This window comes from Lissotriton helveticus, chromosome 7 (genome assembly GCF_964261635.1).
Source record: "Lissotriton helveticus chromosome 7, aLisHel1.1, whole genome shotgun sequence".
NCBI lineage: Eukaryota > Metazoa > Chordata > Amphibia > Caudata > Salamandridae > Lissotriton > Lissotriton helveticus.
In genome coordinates, this window is record NC_136068.1 from 1900260820 (window position 1) to 1900275482 (window position 14663).

Consider the following 14663-nt stretch of genomic DNA (forward strand, 5'->3'; position numbering starts at 1 on the left):
GAGGTGGAATAGCGTGTATTCACCGGAATAACCTCTCAGTAACTAGAGCCTTCTCCCCTATATTCTCCTCTTGTGAACACATCTGCCTCAACGTCAACAGTGAGGGCAATCCAGTATGCTCTTTACATATTATTTACCACCCACCAGGAGACAACCTCACCTTCACTGAACACCTCATGGACATGATCACAACAAACTCGGGTCGACAAAATACACAAATATTCATTGGTGATTTCAACCTTCATTGGAATGATCACAACGACTTGGTGGCCAACAGTCTCAAAAACATCATCAACACCCTAGACCTCACCCAAATCTGCACCAGCCCCACTCACGACAAAGGCTCTATCCTGGACCTCATTATTTCCAAAGGTGACGCCACCAAACTAGACTCAATCCAACCCTGTGCCTGGTCTGACCACCACATTATCACATTCTTCATCAATGAATATGTGAAACTTTGCCCAACCCAATCCACCAAACCTAAGGCCTGGAAAAGAGACCTGAAGAAACTCAATCCCAACCCGTCATCCTCTCCCAGTTACAACCTGATCAGGCTCTCGCTGATCACTACCTCAAGTCAATGACCACTATAGTCAAGGAAGTTGCTCCACTTCAGTTAAAGAGAGTCTCCTCCAAAAACTCAAAACCATGGTACGACGGTCTGCTTATCGATGATAGACGAGCTATGAGACTAGCTGAACGTAATTGGAGATCTACCCCGTAAGGCTATGCACCTCAAAACACTAAAGAAAAAAAGAAACGCTTACTTTAGAAAAATCAAACGATCGAACGCTGACTTCTTTAGCCATCAACTAGACCAAGCAAAAAAAACGACCAAAAAAACTATTTGAGCTAATCAAAACTCAATCCAAGGACGAACCACAACGATAACATAAAACAACCAGCGCTCTACCGTCCTGTGAAGAATTCTCTACCTTATTCAATCTAAAAACAGATAACATCAAGAATGATCTCCTCATTGATCTAAGCCTATACTCCAGCCCCCTCAGCAAAACACCCATCAAACTAAAAAACAATGCTACTTGGTCATCCTTTGATACTTACAAGGAAGAATCTATAGGCAAGATCCTTAGTACCCTGAAGGCCTCCAATCACCCCTCGGACCCTCTACCTGCAAAAGCTGTAAAGGACTTTATCCCATGGCTTCTCCCGCTATGGACCAAAATCAATAATAGTTCTCTTCAACAAGGATGCATCCCGGACTCCCTCAAAGTGGGACAAGTATCGCCCATACTAAATAAACCCACAGCTGACCCTACTGACCTTAATAACTATCGCCCTATCTTAAATATCCCTACCTTAGCTAAATTGTTATTAAAATGTGTTCACCTCCAATTGACAAAACACATTGAACATTTTGACCTCCTCAAGCGACACCAATCCAGCTTCCGTGCAGGCCACAGCACAGAATCAGCCATGGCACATATAATTGATGACGCGCTTCAAATTCTTGACCAAAACGGTACCTGCCTCCTCATCCTACTCGACCTTTCATCAGCATTCGACACGGTCAAACACAAGAACTTACTCGAACTGTTGAATATCAGAATGGGTCTTTCAGGTACAGTACTCAAATGGTTCACCTCCTTCGTCCATAACCGGACTCAGAAATTCAAAATTAACAACACTATGTCCACACCCGTTCCAGTTACACTAGGTGTCCCGCAAGGATCCTCTTATCCCCAACCCTGTTCAATCTAGTCATGGAGCCACTCACCGCACCGTTTCATGCCTCTAATGTGCAATTTCACATGTATGCGGACGATACCCAACTCTACCTCAAACTACAATCCCCTGAAGACATCAAACTTCTCAACTCAACACTTAAGGACACACAGACATGGCTGGCAGAGAACCATCTCAAACTTAATGCTCCAAAAACAGAATTCCTCTTAATAGCACCCCCCTCCAAAATCCTCATCGCTCAGGATTGGCTTAAACACCTCACTGCATTCAACGTCAAACCTATCATTGTAGACTCAGCAAAATCTTTAGGTATATCCCTCGACTCCAATCTCAATATGCAACAACATATTAACAATGCAACGAAGGGAGCTAATTTCCAAATCAATACCTTGAGGAAGCTGAAACCCTTCCTCCCAGCCAACGACTTTAGGACTGCAGTCCAAGCGCTAGTTATCCTTCGGATTGATTATGGAAATGCCACCCTCTGCGGCCTCCCCCTATCAACAACCGCACCGTTAAGAGCCTCTATCAATGCTGCAGCGAGGCTAATCACTGGATCAAAAAACGCTGACACATCTCTCCTGACTTAAAATCTCTGAATTGGCTACCTTACAAAGCCAGAATACACCTGAAAATCGTGTGCATTACTCATAAGGCCTTACACCACAATTTGCCCAGTTACATTGCTCAGAAATTGACAATTTCAGGAGGCTCAAAGATCCACAAGAAAAAAACATGCAAACGATCCTTCTCAGGGATGGCTCCCAGGATCTGGAATGCCCTCCCTCCAGAAACAAGAATTATCTCATCCACTGCATCCTTCAAAAAGGAAGTCAAATCGGTCTTCTTGACTAAATTCACTTGAACATAAACTCTGGAAATACTGTTGACTGTTTATTTTATTTTTTGTTTCCCCTGCTTTTAACAGGGTTCCTGGCCCCCACCTGCACTTTAATTGTTGAAGATCACCGCTGCTTAGCGGGTCCGGGTCTGGGGGTTTTCAGCCGGGTGCTGTTTATTTTGCCGCCATTTTGGGTGTGGGTGCATCGCTGCAGAGGCGCCGGACCGAGCGTTCTAGCTCTCTGGACCTCCTCCGCCCGCCCTTCTTAACCCTCCCCTCTAGCGCGCAGCGGTGACGCGCAGCGGTCGCGCCTCTCACTGCGCCTGAGTCGTGCCAGAGTCCTGCCCGTCTGCGCCCGTCCGCGCTAAGGAGGCACTGGGGCGCGGGGTAGGATGGCTCTCTGGCAGACTCTCTGGCAGATTCCACCTCTATCCCACTGTCATGTTGCAATATTCGGCGCTAGAGCTTCGCTCTCTACAAAAGTGGAGGGATTCTTGTCGTACGGTATTTCCTGCCCGCCACAGAGGTAAGAGCCGGTGCCCTGACTGTGGTTGGGTGCCGCAGAAAACTCTGGCCTTCGCTTCAAGGAAGGAACCCGATAGTATCAGGCATCTTTGTATGCTTTTAAATACTAGATCTCTCAGTTGCCATGCGTTGGATATTTTTGATCTGTTGGCAACAGAAAAACCTCTATGCCTAATGCTGACGGAGACATGGCTGGGGGATGCCTCAAACCCCGACATTGCCGCTGCCATCCCCCCTGATTATAACATCTTCAGGCAAGATAGACTGAAAGGGTGTGGGGGCGGTGTGGCGCTGGTTGTACACAATCGTGTTACCTGTACCTCCATTCCCATAGAGACGATTACGGTCTGTGAATCCCTGGCCTTCTCCATTGTATTATCGCCGCACCAGTCCTTTAAGGGACTTCTTGTCTATAGGCCCCCTGGGCCGACGGGCACTTTTTTTGAAGAGTTCCAGTCCATAATTTCAACACTGGCGCTTAGATCGGAACACTGCATAGTAGCGGGCGATTTTAACATTCACATGGATGAGGTAAGGGATGTAGACACGATTAAAATGATGGAGGTGACGGCTCCCCTAGGCCTCGCGCCATACCACCGTGGACCGACGCATGTAAAGGGCCACACTCTGGATATGATCTTTTCGACGATCTCTATTGAGATTCTGGCACCCATTCAGGTGCTTTGGTCGGATCATTTGCTGGTTAAATGCTATGTGCCAGAGATAAGCAAACCAACTAGTGTCTCACGACAGCTTTCTCAGGGCTCCAGGGCTTTTCATCTGGTTACCCCTGAGCTGCTGACACAGGCATGTCTGGCTCACCCTTGCATCCTGACAGGAGACTTAGAAAGGGATTCAGAGCTGGTGCATCGGTGGCTGTCGGAAAGGATGGATGATCTTGCCCCAGTGAGGCCCCCCAGCAATACTGTAAAACGGGCGTCCGCCCCTTGGTTCACCGAGGCACTGGCGGTCTCACGACGGCAGTGTAAGGTGGCCGAAAGAGCGTGGCGTGCGCAGTACGATCCTGAGGCCAAGCTCGTCTATAGAGCAGCTGTTAACGCCTATCATCGAGATATTCTCTCCGAGAAGAGAGGTTACTTCTCTAGGAAAATCGAGAGTGCCTCCAACTCCTGTAAGGAGCTGTTTGCCGTCGTGAGGGAATTTACAGCCCCACGTGTTCCTCTGACTATGGCACCCACTACGGAGGCTTGGGTGAGTGCTCTTGCTGCCTTCTTTACTTCCAAGATCAGGCGGATTCAGGACTCCTTTCTCTTGTCAGGGCCTGTTGTCTCTGATTCATTGGAAGTTGCCCCGGTGTACTCTCTCAGCGCAGATCCGATGCTGACAGATTTTCCACCACTCCTTGCCTCTGCATCATTAGACCTGCTGGCCGGTCTCAAATTGGGTTCTCCTCGAGATGCATGCCCGGCCAAACTCTTGGCTAAAATGGCAGGAGTTATCAATCCCATTGTCAACCATCTTCTGAACTGCTCCCTCAGTGAGGGTGTAGTCCCCCAGCTCTGGAAGCAGGCAATGATTATACCTCTGCTCAAAAAGCCTGGTTTGGACACGGAGGTTCTGGCCAACTATAGGCCAATTTCGCTCTTGCCTGCCTTCACTAAGATCCTCGAGAAGCATGTGCATAAAGTGCTCTCTGAGTACCTGGAATCGCATGATTTACTCCACCCTACTCAATCTGGCTTCCGTACGAATCTAAGCACTGAGACAGCGCTTTTGGAAGTCTCGGAGGCTATTAAAGAGGTGCTGGATTCAGGCGGCAAGGCGATGCTAGTGATGCTCGACTTGTCGGCGGCCTTCGACACCGTCCCTGATGAGGGTCTTTTAGCCAGACTTTATACGATCGGTCTGAGGGGGACGGTGTTCAGCTGGTTTCAATCCTTTCTTGCTGGCCGCCGACAAACGGTCTGGGCCTCCTCTGGCTCCGCTGAGATGCCGCCATTGGGTGTCGGAGTCCCTCCGGGCTCAGTATTGAGCCCGACGCTCTTTAACATCTTCATGACTCCTTTGGCGGCACTGGCGGAGTCTTTCGGGGCTCAGATCGTGTCCTACGCCGATGATACCCAGCTCCTCTTTACATGCCCTAAGGGTGTGGAGTTTGACGGAGAGAGTATCCAGGGTTGCCTTGGGGCCGTTTTTAACTGGTTCCATCTTAACGGCCTCAGTGCAACTCGGATAAATCTGAGGTACTCTTTTTCGGATGCAGCTCGGATCCAGAGTGGCAGGAATGGTGGCCGGAGAACATGTTTCCACCTTCAGGTTCATCCCAGGTGGCCAAGAACCTGGGTATTAAGATCGACAAGGACCTGTCTTTGCGTTCTCAGGTAATCAGCCTTACTGGCACCTGTTTCGGTTTGCTTCGGATGCTCCGTAAGTTTCTTCCCATTCTATCAGAAGACCATAGGAAGGTAACGGTACAGGCGATAATCGGTTCTAGACTAGATTACGCCAACATCCTGTATCTTGGCCTACCGGAGTATCTGTTACAACGACTACAGGTGGTCCAGAATTCGGCAGCTCGGGCCATCTTTGGCCTGTCAGGTCGGGCTCGAGCCTCTGGTCTCCTGCAGGCTCTTCACCGGCTCCCTATCCGGAAGCGGATTACTTTTAAGGCCCTGACCTTGGCTCATAAAGCTCTCTATGTGTCAGGAGACAAATACCTCTGAAAAAGGGTAGCTTTCTATCACCCGACAAGATCTCTGAGGTCTGGATCTTTGTTTCTTGCGGCGGTCCCTCGGATTAAGAGGGCTCGCATAGGTGGCCGCTCTTTCAGACTGTTGGCGCCCCAGCTCTGGAATTCTTTACCACTGGCTTTGCGCAGCACATCCAACTTACTGATGTTCAGGAAGGGCCTCAAAACATGGCTTTTTTCTACTTAGCTTGGGTTTTTTAGGCAAGTCTGTATCCTCCTGTTTTTCCATTTCTGCCCTGTTTCTTTTTACTGTGTTGTGTTATTCAGGTATGTAGTGAAAAGCGCCGGGACACTCTTTGAGTAGCCGTGCGCTATATAAAACAATTATAACATAACATAACATCTCTCCCTTGTATTACATTGTTTGAATCGACCACCCAATCACATTTTGTTACCTTGCACTGTTCGTTATTTGCTAATTGCCTTGTTAAGTTTTATTTGTTTGTCCTCATTTCATATTTATGTAAAGCACTCTGATATCTGTAAGGATTTTGTTTGCGCTATATAAAACTTTGAAAATAAATAAATAAATAAATAGTTGGCAGGACTCCATCTATATGGACCTCAAGGTGGTGGCCCCAGTCCATGGGCTCCACCCCCGCTCCAGAGGAACAGGTTAAGAACTTGGGGATATGGTTGGACCCGAAAGTTTCCTTCGACCACCACACCAGGTTGGTTGCCGGAAAATGTTTCGGAATAATGAAGGTCCTTTGGAAGACACTAGATGTGCTCCCTGCAGCTGCCAGAAAAACGCTGGTCCATGCACTTGTGACATCTCGCCTGGACTACGGGAATGCGCTGTACCTTGGGGCAAATAGGAGGTGTGTTCAAAGACTGCAAGGCATTAAAAATGCGGCAGCTCGCCTTGTTCTGGGGTGGCCCAGAAGAGCTCCATCGAAGAACGCTCTCTCAACGCTACACCGCCTCCCGGTTAGGGAGAGAATTGTTTTCAAAACACTATGCATTAGTCACCGTATCCTGCAAGGAGAGGGCACTAGCTACCTCCACAATCTACTGACCCCTAAAATACCTTCCAGGGCTCTGCGATCTGTGGGAACAGGAAGGGTAGAACTACCAGTAATCAAAAGAGCGCAGATGGGGCGAATATCTTTCAGATGGCTGGCTGCGAAACTCTGGAATGACCTTCCGCAGTCACTCAGGTCTGAACCATCGGAGGGGATCTTCCGAAAAAAATGTAAAACATGGCTCTTCCACATATAATGCCTCTGTGAGGTACGATTTTCATCCTGCGTGATTCTGTCCAGGTACAGGTAACTAGCTGCAGCGCGGGGACATACTGGGTAGTATAACCACGCGCTATAGAAACTCATGTGTTATTATTATTATTATGCATTCCCTCCAGAACAAGCCCAACTGACTGCTACTGACGAGGAGTTACAGTTATCGTGTGAGAGGCAGCCATTTTATGCATTGGCAAACTATTAAAGGCCACACCCAACTCACTGCTGTCCTCGTTATCTGAAAGGCTTGGCAGGAGAAGAAGCTCTGTGTCAAACCATTACAGCTCCTACCACCACGCTTGCCAGAAACTCTTCACTGCGCGACTCACCTGTTTTGTTTGCAGCTCCCAAATTCTCCTCAGTGGATTTGGTTGAATAACCTGTAAGAAAAAAAGAATACAAAAGGAACTTGTAATCCCTTGCAGAAGGTAAGGCGCAGGTGCCCATTTGCATGCTCACTTAATACCAAGATTGTCATGTTACCGTCAAAGTCCTCCAAAAGGATCACAGTTTCCAGGAGCTCTGTGGAAAGAAAAGACATGTGTGGTATCTTGATTTGTTTCAATGCATCCTCTCCTTGGTTTCCAGTTCCCTGCTGCTCAGTAAGTGTGAGTGTGATGTAATAGAATGTTGATGAGTGCCTGGTGGGAATGAATGTCAGTTGCTGTAAGTGGACTGAATAGCAAGGATGATACTCCTGTTAGGGCTATGCATCTACCCTACCTGCAACCCAAGATTATCCTCTACAATAAATCATACCTTTATTTTCTATATTACTGGTTGCATGATTACATGTTTACTCGTGATTATCTTCCGTTATTACACTGGTGAGATCAAGAATTGTATCCACGTGTGAGGAACAAGGTGCAAGGTTATGGAAATCATGAATCTGCTGAAGAAATGTGGAGGAACACTCTGAGGTAAAGACATTAAAGCTTCAAGGGATCAGAAATGCTCTGGGAGCCCCACCATGTTGGATTGCATTTTAATGGTGTCCCCTGGATTGAAACGTGCATTTCTATAAGTTGGATTGCCACTCATTGTATGAGGAGTTCATGTGCTGCCTGGAGCTATGGGGGCATTTCTTGAAGTTGACCTACATGCTCAATGTTTTGGTGCATGTACTGTCTTACCATTTGCTATCTTTTGTGTCAGGATGGTGCGCGGCGACCATTTGACAGCAGCACAGTACTTCCACTTGGACGTGCCTCCATGATACGTGGGGTCACTTGGTCTGGTTTATGCTTTGTTACCTTTCTTTACTGAGTTTTTCTCATTGGTTGTAATCAAAAGAGTAGTTCATTGGACCAAGCAATGAGCATTTCTTTTGGCTACACACAGAAGAAGCAGGAAGCAGCAGCACGTCCCTCAGCGTCGCCCAGTTTGCGGCATCAATGAGCAATTTTGATTGTTTGGGCACAATGCGTTAATATGCTGCTGGAAGCTAGAGCATCCTGATTCTGGATTAGTTTATTACCTGTGACAGAACAAGAACGGTACTACATGAGAGACTTGAAAACACCACCTCTGTGCACCTTGGTCTCTCTTGGGCTCACTGCATTTGGAACCAGCAATTTTTGCTTCACCCTTTTCAAGTCAACCAGCTTCTAGCAGGAGATATCTAGATTGCTTATCTGTTGTTCAGAGTAATTTGGGGAGGGAAGTCGCTCACAGGGGACTTTGAATCTTGTATTTGAATTTGTTGAAATGCCATATTGAATTTGCTGATGCCAGTATGTGTCTGCCTGAGTATTTTCATTGAATTGTTGTATGTGTATGTATTTTTTACCATGCTGAATAGGTGCCTGAAAATGTTTTGTGGTAAGCTTGATTGAGTGCCTCAGTGTATTTCATTTTAGCCATGCTTAATTTATTATAGAAAAAGTGATTGTTATGCTATTCTGGATTGTACTGTGTAGGACCATGTTAGTTGCACCCGAACAGTTACTTAAAGTTGTTTGTGATGGGCTAGATAGTTACGCCAGTTACTATCTCACTGACCGAGGTCATAAGGACATCTGCTACTTACCGACCCGGTCTCTCCTACTGTGCCCTATCCTATTCAACATGGTTGGTCCTGCCTGACTGCTACTGGGGCAAACTCATACACCTTGGCTTACCCCCCAAGACTCTCCAAAACTGCTACAAAAACCTTCAAACACCTTACCCTGAAAAAACACCCCGAGACACTGATCTCTGATCTATGCCTCAGTGCGGACAATGGCACAGTCATCAACGACCTCGTCTTCTACTCCAGAAGAATCTCCTCTTGGCACAATGCCTTTTCGCATCTCCTTAATGTACGCTCAACCAGGAACATTCCCTACGGCACTAAGCTCACAATAGCGCCCTCCGCAACCTTGCGAGCTGACCTCAACATCGCCCTATACAAAAGCGGCATTGTACTGATCCAATCCTCCTCCCCTCTATCTCAGGGTCTCCATGGCTTCTAACACAGCCCATCCTAACCCCCTGAGTTCATGTATAGGCCTTGCTAACGCAATCGACACGAGACCCTCGGTCTCCTGCCGCCAAGTTCCCCACTCGGACTCCGAGTCCGGTACGCCTCAAACTACCTACAATGCAGGGCAAGCTAGCCCTTCTAGCCCACAATCCACGCCTCCTATCTTCCCTAACTCAGCCCATCCTAACCCTCCTAGCACCTCTACCATGCCCCCCACTTTTATGGACACCGATACTCTGCACTCCAAAGCCACCATACTAATACAGAGCATCCATTACTCCATCCGGGATCTAACGAACCTATTCACTTCGCCGAAATCTCCTTCGCCAGCCTCAAGCCCCTGCTAAATTCCACTTCCCCTCCTATCTCAGAGCTCCCCAAAAACCCACTAACGCTTTCCTTTAGGCACCTTCGCCTGCGAAAGCAACCTTGCCACCTATCGGAGGAGAAAATCCTACCTCTCCCCTTCTCCTACCCTTCCCCCACCACACCAAACCCGTTAGACCTCACTGAAAAGGAAATCCTCGCCATTCTCCAGGACCGTAAAGCAGTCCCAGTTACCCCTTGCCTAGCAGACGTGAGTGCAGAACATCCCATCCGCGCGGTCGCTATCAACCCCTGCAGACCAGCTCCCCTCAATACCAGAAGTGTGATCAGAAGTAATTTAGCGCCTGTACACCTGTCTGCCCCAACTCCAGACACCCCCTCTGACACCTCCCTGACTGCTCTCTTAATTAACTGCCGATCGGCAGTAAAGCATGCCGCTTATGTGGCTGCTCTCATCCAGAACAACAACCTCGACTTAGCAATTCTAACAGAATCATAGCTTAATGAGTCCTCATTCCCTTGCCTGGACCTCCTAGTCCCCCCCAACTACAACATTGCTAGACTAGACAGACAACACAGCAATAAAGGAGGTGGCATCGCCTGCATCTACCGCTCTAACCTTCTTGTCATTGAGCTTCTGGCGGATACCTCCAACTCCTGTGGATACCTCGCCCTCTCCATTTGCAGTAACGCCTCTCTATTGTGCAATATACATATCTTTTACCACCCCCAGACATGAACGATTCCTTTACTGACTACCTCATGGAAATTCTCACAGCAAAGAGCTCCTCCAACGCCAAATACATTTTCCTTGGCGATTTCAACCTGCACTTGAACGATCCTAAAGATCCACATGTCAACGCCATTAAAGACCTCCTGACCGATCAAGCCCAGACCCAAGCTTGCTCACTCTAAACACACTCGAAAGGGGCCACTCTAGACTGGATCATCTCCAAGGAAGCAACCATTAAGCTAATCTCTATAGATCCTTGTGATTGGTCTGACCACCACACCATTACTTTCCTTCTACCTGGCACCCACAAGACAAGAGCAACCCAATCGGTGCTTCCTAAACGCTGGGTCAGAGACACCACGAATAACAAAAACAAATTGATTAGGGTCTGGGCGGGAATTTAAAGACCACGCTCTAGTAAGTCCCAGCTGTACAATAAACTACAAAGGTACTAGAGGCTCTACATGAATGCAAGATTGTAAAGAACAGGAAATCAACTTATCATCCCTCGTGTACGGTCCACCTACAGTCACCCTTCACCACGACCCTCATGGTGGTCAGGAAAGGATGCATCCGTCAGACTACTTACTGGCACTAGGAAATTTGATCATATTTCTCCACATCGGAAAGCACTGAACTGGCTTCCTCTCGAGGCCAGAATACAACTTAAGCTAGCATGCATCACACACAAGGCCCTACACTCAAACTACCCTGCATATCTTGCATAGAAACTTGTGGTATCCGGAGGAATCAGAAACTCACGGTCTGCCAGTGACCTCTTACTCAAGCCTGCACGCTTTCGGAATTAAAAAAACTATAATCGAGAGTTTACTGTGGCTGCACCAAGAATATGGAACTCCTTCCCACCCGCTATCAGAAGAATCCCCTCTCTTGCACATTTCGAAAAGGAGGTCAAATCTTTCCCTATGGGTAAATTCTTCGGCTAAAGCCCGTCCCCCCAACCACCACAGAGACTATTGCCTTCCTCCGTCGACCCTCGGGCCAACCAAGAAACTGTAATACTAATTGCACTGTATACTTCCATCCCCCTTGTACTTAGTACCCCCCTAATTTATGTTATACTCTTGTGATCCCATGCCTCTTGTACAACTCTATGACTCTGTAAAGCGCTCTGATACCCTAATCGGGTCAAGTTCGCGCTCTATAAAACACATAAATAACTAAATAAATAAATCAAATTTGCCTAAACTGGCTTGTGATGGAACATGTTAGTTTATGCCTACACGTTTACTTAACCCCTTTGCTGTGGCGGGAATTCCGCCGCAGCGCTAGGAGCGAGGGGGGCCGCGCAGCACCCAAATGCTCCTGACGGACCTGCTCCGTCACGAGCCTCGGGCGCGCTGTGCTTGTGACGGAGCGGTTCTGTCACAGCCCCGCCCGCTCAATAGAACGCACCGCGCAGGCGCGAAATCAGCACCGCACAGGCACGCCGAGCGGGCCGTGATGGAACCACTCCGTCACCAGTACAGCGCGACCGAGGCTGGTGACGGAGCGGGTCCGTCACCAGCATGGAAGGGTTTAAAGTTGCTTGTGATGAGCAAAATGAGTTGCGCACAAACATGTACTTAAAGTCACGTGTGATGGGCCATGTGAGTTGCACATAAACATTTACTTATAGTTGCTTGTGAGGGGCCCTGTGTCCTACGTCTAAACATTTACTTAAAGTTGCTTATGATGGGACCGGTTAGTTGTGCCTAAACAATGCCTTGGAGTTGCTTGTGATTTGCGCCTAAACTTTTCCTTAAAATTGCTTGTCATGGGGCCTATGTGTTGCGCACATATGGACATCTGAGTGTGCAGAAGGGGGTGAGTGTGTGTTGGCAGCCCAGTGATTAGTTCCCCAAGTCCTTAGTGTTTCTTGTTTTGTTTGCTAATGTGTCTCTTGTGGTAGGACTGTGTGAACATTTACTTTTTTCATCCTTGGTGGTTTGTATTTGATGAATTTTGAGACTGAATGCTTATTTCCATCTGATGTTCTCTAGTTATGGATGATGGATCACTGACATAATATCGACGACACAAATATCGAGATACACAAATATCGAGTCAAAAATATCGATTGACAAAATATCGACTCCCTATCTTCAAACAGGTAAGTACCAAAATATCGACTCCAAAATATCGACTTACAAAAATATAGACTGTCAAAATATCGATTTTTTAAAATGTCTTAAAAGTAAGTTAAAACTAATATAGTAATAAATATATTTAATATAAACTTAGAAATAATTATTAAAAAAATATAATTTTATTAAATAATTTATATAATTAAAAAAATTATATCACCAAAAATGACACACACACATATATATATATATATATATATATATATATATATATATATTTAAACATATTATTAAATAAACATATATAACATTTTAGAAAATGTTTAAAATTTATTGTTACAACTATAGTGAGTTCAACATTAGCAAAAGTGTTGGATAGCGTAGAGGTAAAATTTACTACTCCCACTCCAGTGGGTGCAACAGTAGGGAAAGCGCTGGATAGTGTAGAGGTTAAAATTACTATTCCCACTCCAGGGATGTATGACGTTACAACGCATACTTTTACAACGCCTACCATTACAACAAAACTTTTACAACGCAAAAACTTTTACAACGCATACATTTACAATGCAAGATTTTACAACGCATATACCTTTACAACGCATACCATTACAACATAAGTATTGGTAAGTATATAATAATTTTTTGAATATAAATTAATAAAAAATATTATAATATAATTTAATATAATTTAATTTTATTAAATAAATGTAATTTAAATGTAATTTTACTTTATTTTTACAAAGTACCCCTGTACCCCAAAAACCCAAAACTGACCCTGAACCCTAAAAATACCCCTTTACCCATAAACTGAAAACTGACCCTGAACCCTAAAAATACCCCTTTACCCGAAAACTGAAAACTGACCCTGAACCCTAAAAATACCCCTTTACCCAAAAACTGAAAACTGACCCTGAACCCTAAAAATACCCCTTTACCTACAAACTGAAAACTGACCCTGAACCCTAAAAATACCCCTTTACCTCAAAAACTGAAAACTGACCCTGAACCCTAAAAATACCCCTTTACCTACAAACTGAAAACTGACCCTGAACCCTAAAAATACCCCTTTACCCCAAAAACTGAAAACTGACCCTGAACCCTAAAAATACCCCTTTACCCAAAAACTGAAAACTGACCCTGAACCCTAAAAATACCCCTTTACCTACAAACTGAAAACTGACCCTGAACCCTAAAAATACCCCTTTACCCCAAAAACTGAAAACTGACCCTGAACCCTAAAAATACCCCTTTACCCAAAAACTGAAAACTGACCCTGAACCCTAAAAATACCCCTTTACCCAAAAACTGAAAACTGACCCTGAACCCTAAAAATACCCCTTTACCCCAAAAACTGAAAACTGACCCTGAACCCTAAAAATACCCCTTTACCCAAAAACTGAAAACTGACCCTGAACCCTAAAAATACCCCTTTACCCAAAACTGAAAACTGACCCTGAACCCTAAAAATACCCCTTTACCTACAAACTGAAAACTGACCCTGAACCCTAAAAATACCCCTTTACCTACAAACTGAAAACTGACCCTGAACCCTAAAAATACCCCTTTACCTACAAACTGAAAACTGACCCTGAACCCTAAAAATACCCCTTTACCCCAAAAACTGAAAACTGACCCTGAACCCTAAAAATACCCCTTTACCCAAAAACTGAAAACTGACCCTGAACCCTAAAAATACCCCTTTACCCAAAAACTGACAACTGACCCTGAACCCTAAAATTAAAATATTTATCAATTAATCAATTATAATTAATTACCAATAATATTTTAATTAATTACCAATTAATAATTAATTAACAATTAATTTTTAAAAAATATCAATAAATAAATTAACATATTTAATTAATTATAATTAAATTACTTCCCACCCTATTCCCCTATAAACCCACAACCCGCTACAGAAAATAAATTACTAAAATTAAAATATTTATCAATTAATCAATTATAATTAATTACCAATTATATTTTAATTAATTACCAATTAATAATTAATTAACCATTAAT

The 14663-nt window shown here is 45.3% G+C and overlaps 1 protein-coding gene across 20 annotated transcripts in view; it reads right to left on the reverse strand.

Annotated features, from left to right (window-relative positions):
• The window catches only part of LOC144770864 (uncharacterized), a 185134-nt gene that overhangs the window by 31726 nt on the left and 138745 nt on the right, over positions 1–14663 (reverse strand). For 17 of the 20 annotated variants that reach the window (XM_078655658.1, XM_078655655.1, XM_078655648.1 and 14 more), the window contains 2 exons: positions 7511–7549; positions 7357–7407 (listed from right to left, as the gene is read on the reverse strand). In XM_078655658.1, the coding sequence (XP_078511784.1) occupies positions 7357–7407; positions 7511–7549 (90 nt within the window). The remainder of the gene's footprint in view (positions 1–7356; positions 7408–7510; positions 7550–14663) is intronic. The other 3 variants (XM_078655649.1, XM_078655650.1, XM_078655646.1) reach the window with 1 other exon arrangement.